The 21,003-nt window shown below is 36.3% G+C and overlaps 1 protein-coding gene across 1 annotated transcript in view; it reads left to right on the top strand.

Moving 5' to 3' along the window:
- The window catches only part of LOC117316132, a gene marked incomplete at its 5' end in the record, with an annotated part of 38,806 nt that extends 17,839 nt beyond the window's left edge, over positions 1 to 20,967 (top strand). Inside the window, 2 exon segments of the mRNA XM_033870631.1 lie at positions 18,016 to 18,220; positions 19,514 to 20,967. Coding sequence (XP_033726522.1) covers positions 18,016 to 18,220; positions 19,514 to 19,827 — 519 coding nt within the window.
- Between the last annotated feature and the right edge of the window lie 36 nt (positions 20,968 to 21,003).

The raw sequence follows: 21,003 nt of genomic DNA, 5'->3' as shown, positions 1-21,003 counted from the left end.
TAATTATTGCGATTTCTTTGGATTTCTGGATTGTTTACATTTGTGTTGAGCTGACCCCACGGTGGAAAATATATAGGTCAGTCGCTTTCTTACACTTTTAATGTGTTGTTTTGTCGTCATTATGCAACGACACGTGTTGTTCAGTACCAATGTTGCATGCAATATACAGTTGTGTGATCGCACAACATTCTAGAAACAAATGTGCGAACAAACAGCACAGCTATTACAGGGGTGTAAAAATCCACTTGCCCGACGCCCTGGACAACCAAAGTTTGAGTTAGGGCAAGCTAAAAATGTTTGTTTACTTGCCCGGGACAAGTAAGATTTTTCTATCTCTAAAATGATTTTCATGTTCAATTTCCTGAATTCTGTGTGATTAGAGAATTTATCAGAATGACAGTAGTGTAGAAGTATGCTAAAACTTATTAAAATAAACAATTAGTAGTTGAATTATCTTTATTTTCCGAGTTGATAACTCAAATTTCCGAGGTGGGAAAAGTAGGTCGCTGGTGGCACTCTGAAGCCATCACTTCACAAACGTTTTCATGACATTCAAACCGATGAAAATAAAAGAAACTGCAGTTAAAGTATAAAATAATGTTTGAAAGAGGTTACTTACTGTAATATTTGACCAAATGTTCTTATTAGACAAAGGAAAGATTGCTTTTATCTGTAAAACGATCCCTGTTTATCAAAACAGGAAGTTGGATTTCTGTCACTAATAGTCGGATTGGAATCCGGACCGGAATTAGGAATTAACAAAAAAAAATTTAAAAAAGGGATAATAATAATAATGTCAAAAAATTGCAATTTAAATTAAATTACATATTCTTTTCTTCCAATAATCGATTGTAAATATTTTCTATGTATTTAATATCAAATAAAAAATTTTATATAGACTTTTTATATATTTTATTGAAACGCACACTGGGGCAAGTAGAAATTGCCTTTGGGCAAGTGGCTTCAAAAATATTTTTACACCCCTGAGCTAATGATAGGGTTATAAATATTACAGAATAACTAGTTATAAATACGAAAAGATATAGGTAAGAAATTAAAATTATGATATAAGATGGCCGCTTTTATAAATATGTGCTGCATAACAATTGTTTCATTCATGGAACATGTATGGTTGACATGTTAATTTTTGCCATTTAATTACCGTCATTATTTTGTCTCGCAAGTGATGTTTTCGATGGCCTGGTGATACTACATGTACATGTACCAGAATGGTAGAGTAAGACGGACATCACTACGATAATTTATCTTACTAATACATAAATTACATATATATTGTATTTCTAAACACAACAGAAATGTTTCTATTCATAACAAGTCGTTTTATCTGTTGTTTAGTTCTACATGTATTAAATAGCCTGTAGGCCTATAGCTTTATAATCTCGCTGAATACACATTTCGTCGACTCGCCAAGGCCTAGTGGTGTCCTCGACGACGTCCGAGCAAATTATATAGTACTTTAATAATCATTTAGATAACTTATTTAATTATATGTCGGTATTTAGTTTCATTTCCTGATAATTACTGCATATAATTCACCAAAAATATGGTAATTAGTTAACTTACCTCGTAAAATTTTAATCGTTGTATATCTTTTGCAATCGTTCCACACCTTTAAATAATTAGATGACGCGTTTCTCATTTTATATCGACCACGAGATACATATCACACATGTACCGTTCCAATCGCCCATCGTGCACGATCCATATCGCACATTGTGTGCACATCGCACATCGTGGAACATTGTGCAATCACATAACTGTATTTGACTATATTTGAGAATGACGTTCTGTTTGACCGGTTAAAGTGAAGTAATGAAAGTACGGTAACAGATGTCCCATGATGTATCTACATGACAAATTTCATTGCAATCAGACAATATCTAAATTTGGACAAATTTCCTCACAATATAGGGATTAACTCAATCCGATGTAAATCTTCATGATTTTTCGGGAATTTGCTCGCCCCAATTTCAATCTTGGTGGAAAAATTAATAATTCATACATGCGTGAGGAAAATTCCAATTTTTGGTATTCCCCAGTGAAATACAAATGATACAAGTAAAATTGTTTGTTTTTTTGCCTATTTTGATAATATGCTATTTTGAGAATTTCCCTGAAGTTCAAAGTCATGATCAGTGTCAGTGGTATACATGTTGAAGTGTTCTTTTTTTTGTTTCGTCATTAAACTAATTGCATTATCAAATTTAGATAAAGCGATGTTAACACACGTTGAAAAGTCTATGGGCGCTGCCATGTTTGCTTATAATGTACTCAGTACAACAACTTAAAATAATGAAAGATATTTCAATAAACAAATTTTAAACATGTGGAATGTCCAATTTGAACCTTAGAACCAGTAACTTTATTTAAAATGATTAAAAGAAATGTTTTACCTAAATCATGCGCGAACTCAATTGCCAGTTATTTTGCTCCGTCATTATTACGCGAAACCGCATTTCTCCAGGATCTGGATAGATTACTGGACTACTAACGTTAGCGTCCGAGGGTAGGTATAGCCAATTCGAGGATGATCCGAATGTAAATGACCCTTCCTTTTTATATGACGTTAAAAACTTTATTTACATATTTCATTGAAATCAAACAATATGTAAATTCGAACCAATCAGAGGCTAGGAAATGACGACCTTTTCGGTAAAATGTTAATAAAATAATAAATTGAGGTTACAAGAGTAACCAGTGTCCCATGATGTACCTACATACCAAATTTAAATTTCATTGCAATCGGACAATAACTTAAATCTTCGAACATTAATACGTTCCGTTACTACACTTCATCCTTTATAATATTCTATCGTCAATTTATCGATCGGAATCCTGAGATATCATTACCACGATAATATTAAATAATTAACGAATTACGTTGCTAATGCTGCCATTCATTATAATATTAGAATTCATTAAAGTATTTATATTACTAAGTATAAAATACCGCTTGAGTATTAATACTAAAAATAAATTCCACAAGTGTACACAAAATCCTTAACATCACTTCTGGTTATAACATCATATATTGGGACCGAGTTCACAATTAGCTTCGCTATATGTTACATTGTAATATTAAAATTCATAATAAATTCCCAAAATTGCATTTACAACTTTCTATTTCACCTGGTCAAGACCAACATCTGAGAAACAAAATATAAAAGTTTCAACACAGCATGTTGGACATTATCAGGAGATATCTGTCAACAGCTGTCACCAAATACCGATTATATACATCCGGGTCTGGGGTAGAGGTCAAATCTACACCCAAAAGTGTGTTAAGGTAGACCGACCCTTCTGTGACGTCACAGACATGAGTCCGGCGATCCGGCGTCCGGCGATCCGGGCCCTTGATTATATTCACGAATAGTTACATCTGGTTTAATTTTCAAGTCAGCTGGGAGATAAATGTTTAGGCCTACAGCACGATGCGGTCAAGAGGTAAAGGGGTCAGTTTTGTAAAACTAAAAGACTAAGTAAGGCTAATGCTTTCAATGAAGTGAGAACATAAATTAAAGATGGTCCATTGAAAACAAGGACAGCGCCGATGTATCACATAATGTGCCAATGTGTGACGACCATATAACTTTAGTTACAATCTCGGCGGAGACAATTTATATCAAGTCAGGAAGAGGTTAGCACATCTCCAATTTATGGCAATGTAGAACAAGAGGACACTTCATGGCGCACGGGCCGACGCATAGTGGAGTTGGGGACTTTGGCCGATGCTCTAAAAGTACATGCACTTTGCGGCAACCAACAATTACTTCAGTATGTACTCCATCTGTCAGATTGTATATTGTTTGGGGAACGTTAGTTCGGCCTTGCGCACTTTACATGTGATATATTGTTATTCAGAATACGAGGTAGTCAACCATATTCCAACCGCGGCTAGACACAGATCAGAAAAAGGAGGAAACGCATGGGACGTAAACACAAAACTTGCAACATGCATTGATGGTATAAAAGATCTATATAAACTCTCACGAAATTTACGTTGACATTCGACAATTTTTCAAAAACCTAAAACCCGTGAAATTGATGTAGATGTTAAGTGCCTTTTACTCATATTCTGGATATATTATAAATATTGTATTTAATTAACTGTAGGCCTATAAAACACGTTTCTTGTGATCCGTCTAGGCTGGAGATTTCACTCCATGGGGAGCTCTCTACCAGGTTCGAGCAGTTTTATAAATAGATCACAACAAAAACGGATGACGGATTGACAAGCACAAATTCGGACCCTTTAAAGAGGCATGTCCGTTAATGAATTGTAACGAGTTGCATAAATTGCAAAAAATACATAAACAAAAACCATCAAAACGCCAACTCTGTTAATTTCTACATCACTACCATGTCAGCAAATTGCGGCGCCCAGGTGTAAAGCTCAAGAGCGTCTTCGTTGCCACAGGTGTAAAATACGGAAATGTTTAATTTTCCTATTTAACTATAACCAATCAATCCAATAAGACTTGATGATGTCAAAATATATAATTCCGATAAGCTGTGAGATTTACAGTCATTTCGATCGCGGATTTTGCTGTATATGTTGCATAATTCGTGGATTGCGGCATAATTTGGTCATACCCGCCTACAATGAGGGCGAATTAGCAAAAAATGAGGTGTTTTTCCTGTCAGTTATCCTTGCAAGTTATAGCCAATTTATCATTTTGTTCCGTGGTCGGGTTATTTTCCTTGAAGGACATCATTATCACATCAAAAAAGAGAAAAAATATCCCAACCGTTCTTCTGATCCCGTCTTCGGCGTTCATTTTCTATCGAAATTATCGTTGTCCGGGTGTAAAATTCATCGATGCCCAGGTGTAAGCACCGGCGCCCGGTCAGTACGATTGAACCCGGTGAGTAAAGCCTGGGGTCGCGGTTCGATGACGGTGGAGGCACACTACTTGCTTTTCTGTTACATCGGTTGACCACTCCAAGTGCAAGCTATATGAAAACAAGAGGCCAAGGGCCTCGTAGCTCTCTGGACGTTGATTTGAAATCCAGCTTGTTTGTATATACAGTTACGTGCCAATTTTAGTCTTTCAATTTTTTTAAATTTTGCTATATATTCTTTGTATTTTCAACTTTTTCAATGAATTTTCCTGACTTTGTGTATTGATCGTTTTAAATGAAATTTTGTACTCTCATAGAGAATTGTTTCCCGTTTCATCTCATAATATTTTCACTGTTTTCCGATGTATATGACTAGAGAAATCATATTTTTTTTTACAATACCTAATTTTTGAACGCCATTTTCACGTTATTTTAGTAACGTCATATAGAGAAATGGCGTCACACGGAAATTATCAGTGTAGAGAATTCTGTATTGCTCCATACGCAAAGGAAAAATAAATAAATATTATGAGAAGAAAATATGGACATTTCGTAATAACATGACGAAATATTGTCAAAATCCGTTCATAAACAATGTCAGGAAATTTCATTGAAAAAAAGTGGAAATACAAAGAATATATAGCAAAGGAAGAAAAATTGAAAGACTTTTGGCACGTCACTGTATTTGACCATTCTCTGCATCCATAAACAAGAGACCCAGAGGGCCTGTATTGCTCACCTAATTATTTCATGCATTATATGTTTACATCAAGTAAGCATATTGAGTCATGCCCCTCAAGCCCCTGGGGGCCAAGACTCACGGTTTATACAAAATTTATTCCCGTTGAAACTAGGATGCTTCAGACCAAATCCTTTCATTCATGTAGCAGAAGGATCTTAAAGAGTTTGTTATATGTTTCCCCTATAGGCCCCGCCCCTCACACCCCTGAGAACCAAGATCCAAATATAAGTGCCCTGGGCCTTTTGGTTAGAGAGAATTCACTTGAACACACCTTTTAGTCCTTCATCCAAGCATGCTACAAGACAAATATCAGTGTCCTGGACCTTTTGGTTAGTGAGAGGAAAATGTTTGAAAGATTTTTAAGACATTTGACCCCAGTGACCTTGAAAGTGGGTCAAGGTTATTCATTTGAACAAACTTGGTAGCCCTTCATCCAAGCATGCTACAGGCCAAATGTAAGTGTCCTGGGCCTTTTGGTTAGTGAGAAGAAATTTTTTGAAAGATTTTCAAGACATTTGACCCCTGTGACCTTGAAAGTGGGTCAAGGTCATTGCTTTGAACAAACTTGGAAGCCCTTCATCCAAACATGCTACTGGCCAAAATATCAGTACCCTGGGCCTTCTGGTTATCAAGAAGAAGTCGTTTAAATAAAAAGTTTACGGACGGCGAACGACGACGGACGATGGCATGATGACTATAGGTCATCGGGTCAGATGACCTAAAAATGCTATATTTCCCCCTATTGGGCCAAGCCCCTCCAGTCCCTGGGGTCCCAGACCTACATGTACGGTTTATACTAATTGATTAACCCTTAACCTAAGGATGTTTCAGACCAAATATTTTCACTTCTGCATTAGAAGAAGGATTTTAAAGAATTTGATATATTTCCCCTAAAGGGCCCGACCAATAGTTAATACAAAACTTCAGATAAAATGTTTCACGGTTTTTGACTAGTAGTGATTTAAAGGAAAAGTTGACAGATGGACTTCGTGTGCTGCACCATGGCATAAGCTCCCCAGCCCTATACCTCGCGAGACACTCTGTACACTGTAGCTGACGACATAACACGCATAGCAGCAAATTTTTGCAGCGGCACAGGGATACGTGTGTTGCAGCACATTACTATATACACATTACAGTGGGTTGATATAGGAACTTTGCCTTATAACTCCTCAGAATAACGTTCGGCATGTCCCTGTGACACCGAGTATGTCCAAAATGACACCATAAATTGACGATTACTCGAAAATGAAAACATTTAACAACTCAAATTTCTTGTCAAATCTAGTTCGTGTCGACCCCAATCATGTGTCTTGAAATCCATTCTGACAGTCCCACTGTTTCTGGTATCCTCTGTCCACAAAATTTTAATAATTCTACTTCCGGCAAAAACATGAGAATGACTGCGTAAGCTCTCCTGGACTCCGTCCAGAGAGCTAATGAGAGGCTTCGTTGGGGATAAAACCTGGGTCAATGTGTGTTCGGGGCGAACACGTTTGAAAAGTGAGGAATAGTGACGCAGGTTTTAATTGTAAATAGGGTACATAGTGATTTCAGGTGGGGGAATTTCCATTAAGTCAGTCGGTAGAGCGACGGAGCAGTAAGCAGAGGGTCGCGGGTTTAACCCCCTGTGGCGGCACTAAATTCGCTTTCCTGTTATATATATGAAAATATTGTTGTATCGTCTGCCCTTTTACGTTGTTAGTAGCAAAGAAATATGGCAGTAGAATACTGATGCCATTATTAAGTGCACGATCATTTGGAATCCAACAATGCAAAGTAAAGACAATGAAATTCACATCAGGACAAACAATAAACAAGTCTGTCACTCAACTTGCCGTGTTCGAAAGTAAAGGTGGTCCGATGGCCAGAGGCTATAGAAAACCTGGTCGGTCTATGTAAAATTTCTCAGTGTTGGCCCCAATGGCTATGAAAAGTTTGAGTCCTGACATACATTACAATTCATGTAAACAACATTCCAATATTTTCTGACAAATGATGATATGAAATCCGAGCTTAAAATAGAGGTTTTTTTTAACCCATAATAGCGTGTTATTACTGGATGATGCAAGCGTTTGCGTGACAGTAATGCTACTTTTCAACAATATGTTTACAAAATGGGTCTGTGGGAAAATGACTTGGGCTATGGGATTTCAATTTTCTGTAGACATACTGTCTAAGGAATTTTCATATATACTTTCATGTATAGATGTTTAGATGTAATACATAGTTATGTTACAATGTGTTGTAGCATTTTTTTGTGTCATTCTTTTAAATTAACCCCCCCCCCCCCCCCCCCTAAAAAAAAAGTCTAAAATCTGAAAATGTGGTAGTATATATGTAACAGGAGCGTACGTTAAACTGCACCCGACTCGCCCTTGTGGACCAACAACCCAGGTTCGATGGGTAACTTGTGTCTGTCGTATAGAGAGAAAACAAACGCCTTGAACTACAATTAACACTTTATTAACGATGACATAAACATTTACAACATGAAATTACATATAAACGGACAGCAGCATAGGCCTAGCTATATAATAAACATGCTAACCTAAAACCACCCCCATACCTGTACGACCTAACTAAACCCAACATCCCGACTAATACTTTCGTGTAAATTTGGCAGAGGACTCTATTTGTGTAAACTGAGGTAACATTTGTGAAAATGCGCATCATTTCTTTTTTGAATGTCCAATATATGCTACTGCTCGTGCTGAAATGTTCCAATATTTTAATGATTTAAATATACATGTAAATTTAAATTTGTTATTATATGGTAATGAAAACTTGGCTTTGGAAGTGAATAGTTATGTATTTGGATATGTGCAGTCTTTCATAAAGTCCAGCAGAAGATTTTGAATATATATACTTGTATCTCTTTATTATGTAAATGTACATTGTATGTTAAATTATCAATTTTTCCTCCTAAATGTTACATGATTTACTATATATTATACCTATGTCATTACTTGTATATATTAACATGTTGAGTGGAGAAGGCTTCATAAGTTGTAATAACTTGTGCCTAATCCTATTGTTCTTGTTTAGACAATAAAATATGTTTAAAGTCAAGACTAGTACTACCCACCCAAGACCCTACATACCCTAACGTTACATTAGTACTAGCGAGAAAGACGTGACAGCACACAGGAAATTAATCCATCAGACTGCCCAGTATACGATACACCACCCTAAATTTATCCCACTTTTTAACAATACAAAACTATAAGGACCAATCACGACAGAGGATACACAGGCACGACAGACACTGACGAAAAAGCAAGCGACTACGAACAATGCACGACAAAAACATCGACCAGAGACAGCACACGTGAACAGAGGACTAGCAAAGGTCAAGGTGACACAGGTACACATAGTACAGACACGACATATAGGCATGACATATAGTTATCGTTAAGCTCAACCCTGTCAGCTTAACCTGTCAGTACATACACGATAACATCCCCCGCTACATATACATGTTACGGTGAGTGATTACTGTCATAGGCTGCGCTCTTCTAAAGCTTTGCCTTAATTCAAATTACATTATCGCATAGGTTGGAACGCTCGACACTCGAGCAACCTTGTTTAGCGCTGCAAATGAAGCTCATATTGTGCATATTCTGGCATTCTGTATCACCGATACGCTTCGTTTGACATGGCGTATTAGAAGAAAGCGTCTGAAGGACCGTTAGTGTAATGTTCTAATTTTCATCCGGAAAAGAGGAAAATATCCGGAAAATGTTAATTGCGTTTGGGAAATCAAACAAATAAAATTCTTTTAGAAAAAAAGAAAGCACCAGTAACATAGATTACAATATAATTTATGAAAGAAAATGGTAAAGATTTAACAAAAAAATTCATCAATCTCAGATTCCAAAATAACTGCTCTAATTTGGTAATTTGAGCCATACTTGAAGCAAAAGTTTTGGGGTACCAGCAAAGTAAACGGCCATAGTGTCAAAAGTAATATGGTGAGGTGTTATTTTTATTTTTTTCTCTTAAAGCATACATATGAAATTTTTAATTAAGCAAAAAAAAGGGGGTAATTTTTCTGTTCATTTTTTCAGGAAAAAAATAAACGTGTATTTTTTTAAATCAATTTTTCACTAAAAATAACAGGTTTTTCGTATAAAAATAGCCATATTTTGTTAACCACCCAAAGAATCTTCTCTTTTTTTGATAATTATGAATGATATTGCTCATACTGATGATATAAATAGGATATAAACTCCTTTTTATGCTTGAGGTGAATATTATCGGGGAAAGATAAAATCTACCAAAATCCTTAAAAATATGGTTCAGCTATTAATTAATACGTATCTTTATGTGGCCCTGGTAGTAAAACGAACGTGGTGACATATGTTTTTTATGTGCTTTCTGTGATAAGAGCATAATTAACATTGAAATAAAAATAAAATTAAGGAGATCTATCAGAGGAAACCCGAAGGGTCGGTCTACCTTAACAACTTGCGCAACACGACCGGCCAATCAGCTTGTGTTTCACCCTATCCAAGTCCCTTTGGAGAATGCGTTTCTCTGGTATATACCTGTTTTCCCGAGTAAATACATGTAACACATGAAACGGGTACTTTATATATGATACGAGGATAAAGAGTAGTATGTTGAGATTTAGAAGATCACAAATACACACTGTTACTGAAAATAGAATGACGTAGGTTTCTGGTGTAAAAAGGCGGGAATTCCCCAGGCGGGGGTTTCCCAGTGCAGTGTAAAATGTCTGGCTTACTGTCTTTCGATTATACGTACCCGTGTGACCTCAGCGGAAACTGTTGCATCACGGATACGACAGGAAAAGGAACTTAATGTACCATATATGAAGAAACAAGATTAATTATGTCTTTGGGATAGAGATATTTGTGATAAATATGTCAAAAAAAAAAAAAAAATTGTGGAGAAATGTGTCTTTCGTATTTTCTCTGATATTGCAACATTTTAAGAAATACTGGCAGTGGCAGTGAAAATACAAGCAGCTCACCGAGCGCTACAAGTTCAATCAGACAAGCGGAACGGACTTGATAACGTCACTCGTGACGTACGTCCGTGATAGACTCTCTGGAATGTGAGGTCGCGGTACATAGTACCCATGTTCAAAACCCTATTGTGGCCGTTCTGTGACAGATATAGAAAAACTAATGATACCAATTTCTCCGGAATGGTATGTACTTGTGATGTGTGAAGTTTCAGTATGTTGGCATTATGAGTTAATTCTCAAGACCGAGTTGTGCAGAAACCAGCAGTCAAAGTGTCCATTTTGGCGTGTTTGTACCCAAAATATCTCTATAACTAAAAATTTCCCAGATATACGGGACATGCCAGGACATAGATCACACCGCGTTTTGCAAGTGTGGAAAATTTTATCAAAATGTAATGAGCCGTTTTTCAGTAAGCTCCGGCAAAGTAGTCAGAATTAGCCGCATGTACATTACGTTCCGTCCCTCAATACACTACATTCCACACATACTTTTGACGTCACCCGTGACGTAACATCCGGAAAAGACCAACATTCCATGAGACCTGGCGAAAATACGACCCTTTGTCAAAACCCTATTGTGGCCGTTCTATGACAGATATCGAAAAACCAAAGATACTATTTTTTTCAGAATTACTTCAACTTGCTATATTTGGAGGGTCATTTCGTCAGTGTTAAGATTGAACTCTCCAGACCGAGTTAAACAGAAACCAACAGTCAAAGTGTCGATTTTGGCCACTTTGACCCAAAATATGTCCATAACTAGATTTTCCCCAGATATACGGGACATGCCAGGACATAGATCACGTCGAGTTTTACAAGTGAAGAAAGTTTTATCAAAATGTATCGAGCCGTTTTCAGTGCACCCAAAGCGCAGTAATGTGCGGCAAAGTAGGCAAAAGTAGCCGTGTCTACATTCCGTTCCGTAAGGAACGATAACTCTGTTATCGCCTCCTTACTGCACTTCATTCCATACTAGAGGGTGACACCTGAAGGATGTCACAGATGGAGTGAAGTGTAGTAAGGGGCGATAACTCTGTGTGAGCAGGTTTTGTCAAAATCGCTCAATATCTAATTTTCGACCAATAAAAAGAATGTGTTGTTCGTAAAGGCAACAAAAATAATGAAATTGAATTTGCAGTCCCCTAATACCCTCATATATCAAATCGAACATTATCTACATTTCGACTAATCAGAGGCCGGGAATTGGCGGCCATTTTGTTTAAATGCGAAAGTGAGGCTACGAGAGCGACCGGTGTTCAATGATGTACCTATATACCAAATTTCATCAAAATCAGACGATATCGGAATCTGGACCAATCAGAGGCCAGGAATTGGCGGCCATTTTGTTTAAGTGTGAAAGTGAGGCAACGAGAGGTACCGTGTCCAATTACCGTATTTATTCTAATAAACGCCCCGGGGGCGTGAAATTTTTCCAAGGGGGGGCGTTTAATGGAGATCAAAATTTCAGAGTCGGTAAGTTGTGAGATATGTTGTATGTACCCATTTCACACCATGAAACATGTGTATATGTATCCAAAACATTGTAAAACTAAGTGACAAACATTTTGTGTATGAAATTGCAAGAAACATAAACTTTGTTATTTATACTTACGGTAGTTGTACATTACGTACAACATATACATTGTTTGAAACACGGGGTCGAGTGTGTTAAATTGCGTCATAAACCGGTCACGATCCAGTTTACTCTCATCACTTGTAGTTTATTATATCTGCTATCAATCATGTCGGGTTTGAAGTGAAGTTATATGAAGTAAGTTTCAAACTGAAAGTTGTAAACTACGCTGAGCAAAAGGGAAAACATGCGGCAGCTACTGTGTTTAAGGTTGACCGGAAACGAGTGCGGGACTGGTGCCAAAACAAACAAAAACTAAAAAACATTTCTAAAACATCAAAACGCTGTAAGGGAGGAGGAAGGTCAGTAAAATTCCAAAATATTGACGTCCAGGAAGCTGAGGATGTACTGGAAAATTTAATGGGAGGTGCAGTTGAACTCGGTGAAAGTGAAAGTGAATCCACCGGAAGTGATGATGACAGCGAGGTCAGTGGCGCGTATGACAGCCCGGGACATTAACGTTTGTTGATACGATATAGTGGTACTGTGTATATAGTTACCGAAACTTTGTTTTGTGGTTGTGTTAGTTTTATGTTGGATATCCTTTAAATAATTACCTCTGGACACACGTGGATGTGCCACGGTAAGTTCTTTTTCTCGAATTGAGGAATTTTCTTTCCAAAAAAAGGGTGGGGGGGCGTTTATTAGGTTGGGGCGTTTATTAGAATAAATACGGTATGTGCCTACATATTAAATTTCATCAAAATCGGACGATATCTAAATCCGGACCAATCAGAGGCCAAGAATTGGCGGCCATTTTGTTTAAATGTGAAATTGAGGCTTCAAGAGGGACTTGTGTCCAAGGATGTTCCTACATATCAAATTTCATCAAAATCAAACTATATCTAAATTTGAACCAATCGGAGGCCAAGGAATAGCGGCCATTTTGTTTAAATGTGAAAATGAGGCTACAAGAGGGACCGATGTCGAATGATGTACCTACATACCAAACGTCCTCAAAATCGAACAATAACTCAATTTCCACCAGTAATTAGAAGCCTTTGAGTGTCAAATTTCGTTAAGTGGGGGACTTAATTATGTATTGGTTATAAATTATCTTGTAATAATTCTCACACTAAAACAGGTTCTGGAATATGGCATGTTGATTCAATTAGCATCTATCCAATCCTATAGCATCTATCCAATCCTAAGTTCTGGGCACCTCGTGTGTTGTTCAATGAGGTAGTCACCAACTACTACAAGCAGACCCAGCCTCAAAATGATCCTGACTCTTCATATGGCAATAAACCCAGCTAACAAACAGAACAATAAATTATGCACTTGTAACCCTGTAAAAACTAGTCACAATATACCGCTGGACTAGAGAGATCTTCAATTTAGCTCGATCGGTTGAGCGTAAGACTAGTAAGCCAGAGGTCCCGGGTTCAATCCCTAGCTGAGGCAGTGATATAAATTTAATTAATCATGCGCTCTGTTACATTGGCCCATGTAGGGACCTGGGGAAAATAATCAGGATTGCTCCACAAGCATCACTGTTACTCCTGTAAACTCGAGGACGACTTCTTTCCTGGAGGGGAAGTATGTAACCCTGGTAAATACTAGCCTCAATATACCGCTCGGCTAGAGAGATCTTCTCTATAGCTCGATTGGTTGAGCGTAAGACTTGTAAGCCAGAGGTCCTGGGTTCGATCCCTAGCGGAGACAGTGATTTAAATCTAATTAGTCATGCGCTCTGTTACACACTCACAGTATTCTAATCAATAAAATAGTGACATGCCATCTAAGATTTTAAAATGTCATATATTTGATGTAAAAATCCTGTGTCCAAAATTTACGGGTTCACAAAGCGGGCAAAATCAACCAGTATTCAGCCTATATATGGATTATGAAATATCCAATCAGTCATTTTGAGTTTGTTATAAAACATTGAATAATTATTCAGTAATCATTTCATTATTACTGATAATCAATTTTATATATGAGACCAGATAAGCAAGTTATCTCCCTTAAATATCTTTGCCAGATCACAAATAAGGTAATTTGCAAGTTTTAAATTTAAATGAATTTGAGCTAAAATTTATGTAAATGAAGCTTAATCAAGTGTAAACAATCATGTTTTCTTTTAAATCAATTTTTTTAAACCTCTTATGAGGCAGCAGTGTACACCAGTTAGGCAGGTTTCTGAAAAATAAGTGGTATATCTTAGTTAAGGCCGGGTAGTAGTTGGTGACTACCTCACTGAACAACATGCAGGAGGCCTTTTGCATGTCATCCAGGACACAACCAAAACAGCACTGAAAATAAATGACATGTCTTACTCTTAACTATCTTTGTGTTATGTTTGCTGGGATTATCAACCCGTGAACAGCCATTCATTTTGAGGTAGGGTCTCCTTGTAGTAGCTTGTGACTACCTCACTTAAGAACATACAGTATAGGAGGCCTTTCACATGATATCAAGAGCATATTGTTTTCACATGTAAATAAAAAGTTGAAATATGTTGGTATGGTACAGTATTGCAGGTAAAAATATTTGAAAATTTACTCTTGTTTACCTGTTTGTAGATGACATTTTGAATCAGAATATTTTGTAAAATAGTGATAATGTAATATTGGTAATTCTTTAAGTTTGTCGAGTAATATTCTATAATATCTTTTGCAATAAGTTGAAATTGATTTCAAAAGCCAAAACAAATACACTACATGTGTCCACACCCAAAGTAACTGAGTTTAACTTATGCAACATAATAATTCACAATATTTTAGCATAAATTTGTCAGAACAGCTTTCTCGCACATTGTTTTCTTCGGTGTATGAGAGCGAAAGGTTTAAATATGTAGGTATGGTATTTGAGGCAAAGATATTTGAAAATCCAATAATTTTCCTGTGTGCAGATGACATTTCGAAGACTATTTTGTAAAATTGTAATGGTTGAATTCTGGTTACTCTGATTTTGTCAAATAATTTTCTATAATACCATTTATAATAAGTTGAAATGAATTTTAAATCAAAATATTACAAAAAAAATAACATAACATGTTTTCACACCAAAATTAACTTAATTTAACTTAATTCGACATAATAATTGACAATATTTTAGCATAAATTTGTCAGAACAGCTTTCTCGCACATTGTTTTCTTCGGTGTATGCGAGCGAAAGGTTTAAATATGTTGGTATGGTATTTGAGGCAAAGATATTTGAAAATCCACAAATTTTCGTGTGTGCAGGTGACATTTCGAAGAATATTTTGCAAAATTGTGAGAGCTGAATTCTGGTAACACTGATATTGTCAAATAATTTTCTATAATGCCTTTTCTAATAAGTTGAAATGAACTTTCAGTCAAGATATTAAAAAAGCTACTGTACATAACATGTTTTCCCACCCAAAATTAACTTAATTTAACTTAATCAGTTAATGCAATCATAATAATTGACAATATCTTAGCATAAATTTGTCAGAACAGCTTTTTTGCATTTTACTTCTCTTCGGTGTATGCAAGCGAAAGATTTAAATATGTTGTATGGTATTTGAAACAATGAATTTGAAAATTTACTATATATATTAATTTTGTTTATTTACATTTACATGTATGCAAAAGATGATATGATTTAACCTGTCCAAAGGCATAGTCTCAATCAAGGGCATGTTACAGACTTTAATTTTGAGTTACAAGCATTTGAATATAATAGATCAGAATACTATTTCATTAAACATTTCAAAAATGAACTAATTGAAAAAAAGTTGCTGATATTATGAGGTGAACCAAATAATTCAAATAGTTTGAACTGGCCTTTCAAATTGTAAAATGCTACACAGGCTGACATTATTCAATGTTTTATTCAGAAATCTATTTCAAATCTTGAAATTTTCATTTTTAATCTATTGATATGATGTAGGCCTACTGCAGTATTGTACTGTACTGTAGTGTAGTGAGGAAGTTTCCAGCCCGCAGTGTATGTGGTTCAATTTAAATAGTTCTACAAAATTAAATGAAATCCAAGTCACATTTAAGTCGCCGTTCTACAAATGCTTATATTTTTTTATAATGTTCATGGGTAATGCTAGTCTTTCTTGTGAGAGTACGTAGCAATGCAAGACGTGCCCGAGTAAGGCATCCCTTCTCCTCGGGGACTCTAGTAAGTCTACGTCAGTAAATCATCGGTAAAAATCGAGATTTATGTTATTTCTCTTTTCACAAATTAATTCATATATCAGAAAAGTTGCAAAGAAGTAGCCTTGGGTGTGGTCATTCACGAGATAGTATCCCAGAGAACACGGTTCTGTGTACATTTGTCACTTCAATCTGGAGATTCCCGTTGTTATTTTTTGACGTAAACAATCACATAACGAATCTAGCCATAAACAAATACGGTACACAGACTACCCAAATTAAACAATTAGTTAACTTCGAAGACAAAGTATCACTACATTAAATATAAAATAAACGGGGACTGTTCTCCGTGCATATTTACCGTCGTCTGTTTCATCAAACGTCAACAAACACTTTTACTTACCGTCAGCGTTAGACCTCCGAGGCTTCGGGAATTTGCTTGACATTCTGAACGCTGGGTTGATTTTTCGCATGCATGTTTGTGATCGTGACAAAGTATCTATATCCTGGAGCATTGCCTCTGATGTTGAAAAATGGCAATATATACTGGCAATAACAGTAAAATTCATCTGAACCCAGCTTACCGAGCAGTTCAATCAGGCAGGCGGCTTGCACAACACACTTGGTGACGTCACTGACGTCACATCCGGAATAGACTCGCCTCTGGAATGTGTTCTAGAATGTTCTAGAACATTCCATGACACTTCTGATAAATACGACCCTTTTTCAAAACCCTATTGTGGCCGTTCTATGACAGATAACGAAAAACCAAAGATACTGTTTTCTTCAGAATTACTTCTACTTGCTATATTTGGAGGGTCATTTCGTCAGATTTAATATTAAACTCTCCAGGCCGAGTTATACAGAAACCAACAGTCAAAGTGTCGATTTTGGCCTGTTTGACCCAAAATATCTCCAAAACACTAATTTTCCCAGATATAACGGATATGCCAGGACATAGATCACACCGAGTTTTACAAGTGTAGAAAGATTTATCAAAATGTATCGTTCCGTTTTCAGGACTCCCAATGTGCAGATATCTGCCTATAAGTTTGCAAAAGTTACCGTGTCTACATTCCGTTCCGTAAGGAACGATAACTCTGTTATCGCCTCCTTACTGCACTTCATTCCATACAGAGTTATCGCCCCCTTACTACACTTCATTCCATACATGGACACAATAACTGGCTGTCTAGAGTAGAAGTATAATGTAATTTTTGGTATAGCACTGTATATTTGACCTATTGAAATCACTGACCAATAACAAGATCACCCATGGAAGCACAAATTTATTCACCAAAATGTGTTGGTACAGTAGGTCTTATAAAGGAGGAATCGGATAAAAATATAGATCAAAACATTCATATTGAGGATTAACCCATTAGGATAACATGGGTATTATGGTCTGTTGACGGAGATTAAGTCAGGGGTTTATCTTTACCCTGCCAGTTAGGGTTAAATTGGTATCGTGTAAATCTATTTTCTTATTGCACATCGATATAATTTACTTTATCAAACTATTGAGACCATTTTGATTTTCCAAAATCTCCACCTGGATTCCAATATCTTTGGCTCCTAGCATCACTATCAGTCTTGGTAGGAGGTAAGACACCGATTTATGTTGACCTTGTACGTTAATATTTATATAAATTCAAGTCTTACTGGTGATGTCTCTATTGTAAAATCATTCCACTTTATTTATCCACAGGAAAGATGGCAGCACAAACATCTTGACTTCCGCTCACAACTTACGAAAATACTTCTACGCTGGCGAGCATTGAAGAAAGATGCTGCTTCTCTTCAAATGATTGTCGCAGCTATGAAATTGAACAACATTCCATACGAGGAAATGCTTCTAGACCCTATCTTGGCTGGCGAGACGACAACGACAATGACAAAACTTAAAGATATGGGTAAATTGGTTATATGGACACCCCGATTCGGGTGACTTATTGTTATTGTTCCGTGTCTTATCTATTAGACATCTCGAAGTAAGTTGTTGTGTTTCGTTTCTTACTTATTAGACATCCCGAACGAAGTTGTTGTGTTCCGTTTCGCGTTCTTGTTCGGAGCATATCTCAGCTAATTACTACTGATGCAATTATCATCAAAATTTATATATATAATCAGTACGTTGTGTAATTTGTTCTTTTTCGCCGTGACTTTAGATTGGCAAAACCATATCTAGTAATAACTCTTGTTCTATTTGATCGCAATGAAACTCGTTTTAAGCGAAAAATACTAGGTATTAGGTTGGAGGCCTCTGATTGGTCTAAATTTAGATATCGTTCGATTTCAATGAAACATGGTATATATAGGGATTGGATTTCACTTTTATGTTAACCATGCTTGTATGGAGCAATTCCTCTAAGAATATATTCTATGGGGCGCGCTAGCGCCCCATTTAGAATATATTCTTAGAGGAATTGCTCCATAAAAGCATGGTTAACATAAAAGTGAAATCCAATCCCTATATTTACACTTAGGGATGTTGTTTCTATAAGTCTTTGTGTTTACAATATTTTTTCCTTGTAAATAAAAAAAATCATATAAAAGTCGGACACAGTGGGAGGAGTCAATTATTAGAACAGCCAATGGTGACGCTTCACAACAAATTGAGACTTTTTTTCCGCGGTAAAAAATAGTTCTGTTTTTTATTATGATATTAACATAAATAACAAAAACATTTTGATAGATTATCCTATTTAATATTGTCAAACATGTTATTGTTATACATTTAACAATGGTAAACAAAGCGTGTTGTTTTATTTTAAGAAACATTTCATCATGTGCTTGGCGAAAGTAGTTCCCGTACCCTGTCATATTTTCATACGCAAGTTCAACGGTGAATGTTTCCATGCAAGAATGGTAAACAAATCGGTCTGGTATTGTTATATAGTGACAAAACTTTGCAAGTGTAAATATAGGGGTATTGAGGGACTGAGAGTTCAACTGCATGGGTGCTGTTGCCATAGCAACCACACTGAAGCTTCTGATTGGCCCAATTTAAAAGAATATATTTGATTTATATTAGGGTATTAGTGGACTGCAAATTCAACCATATGGGTTGGGCTGTCATAGTAACCATACGGAGGCATTTTTTGTTAGGTTGATCGGTGTGTGGGGCGGGATGACTTCTGCTATTGCTCTCAATGCCAAATCTAGTTTAAAAAAAAAGTGTTCTGATTTTCTTTTGTCATCTTCAGGTGCGTCTGTCATTCCGGATATGGATCTATCCAGTTCCCCTTCTAGAGATGACCTGGAAGTGATAGCCAGAATTGTTGGTTCTAGTTTTCTTGTGTTCTTCCTGGAACTCGACGTAGATTATCGTGATATCAAAAAGGCAATGGAACTCCATCGACGGCAGAGCGAGAAGGTTTTAACGATGTATCTCCTGGAAGTTTGGGGTCAAAGGTTAGGAAGTAAGGCGACTTTCTATTGTGTAGTGCGTGCCATGGAGGAAACCAACTTGGATACGTCACAGCTGAAACATATCAATCCACGCAGTAGTCATTGTTGATGTTAGCGTGACACACAACATGTATGATAGACCAATGTTTTATAGTGAACTGTATGTGAAAATATTTCATTCCCCTATCAGTATATATATTTATATATATATAGTGGAAAATATAAACTCAACACGACAACTGCTGTGTTTCGCTAACTTTGTCAGGTCAGACGGTCATCTTAAGGCGAGTCATTTTTTAACGTCTCGGTTACCACATTATGACGTCACATGCAATATAGTAACACCAGGGGAGATAACGACACTTATCAAAGTGTTGTTACATTAATTTGTTAAATGTTTAGTGTCTGTTGAAAAAGTAGACATTTAAAACAAATCAATTTGCATTCAATTTCGGTTTAAATATTTTCACAAACATTTCTTCCTTGAAATGTCTTTTAGTGATGCAAGTATCCACCATTTTGTAAAAGGGATATAAACAGAATATCCCTTTGCCACAATTGTCTCGGTGTTCACTAAGTGGAATTTTGTGTGTTCCCGGGGTACGTTTTCCCATTTTTCAAAACAAGATATTTCCCTACATATATATATAATTACAGGTCCCACGCCTCGTATCTTCGCACTTGGATAATTCCAAATCTTTTCACTTTTTATGTTGTTATGTGTTTATCCATGGTTCATAGGAGTTGCCAGGGCTGTGGAGCCCTTGGTTCAACCCCGATCAATAGTGTGTCCTCACGCAGGAGGGCTTGCTCACTGCACATCATTAAGTTTAAGCTCTAAGCATGAACACTGCTATGCTATCGCTTACTGAACAGCATAATTATTAATAGAAATTGAAATAATTGAGACCAAAGGCTGAAATAAACATCAATAAATCAAATTTTATACAGGAAGAACGAACACAAAGCTCTATCAATTTTAACATAATCAAGGAGGAGTAACTTTTAAAAAAATAGTAGAGTATGGTTAACTGGAAAATAATTAATTATTATTGTTGATAAGCAAAAGTTTGATTTAGCGTTAATTTAACGTTAATATTTATCAGAATTTGAATGCAAACGGACCAGGTGATCTGATATCCGTTTACAAAATAATACTGTTGAGTTTTATGTCTTAAAATGATTATTTTTTAAATCAATATATACACCAGATTTATTTATGGATTTTCATTGATTCTATTTATTTATTTATTTTTTTTTTTTGGGGGGGGGGGGGGGGGGGGGG

Source organism: Pecten maximus, chromosome 18 (assembly GCF_902652985.1).
Source record: "Pecten maximus chromosome 18, xPecMax1.1, whole genome shotgun sequence".
Lineage (NCBI taxonomy): Eukaryota > Metazoa > Mollusca > Bivalvia > Pectinida > Pectinidae > Pecten > Pecten maximus.
Note: the sequence above shows the minus strand (reverse complement) of the source record. Positions and strands in the feature narration are given on the sequence as shown.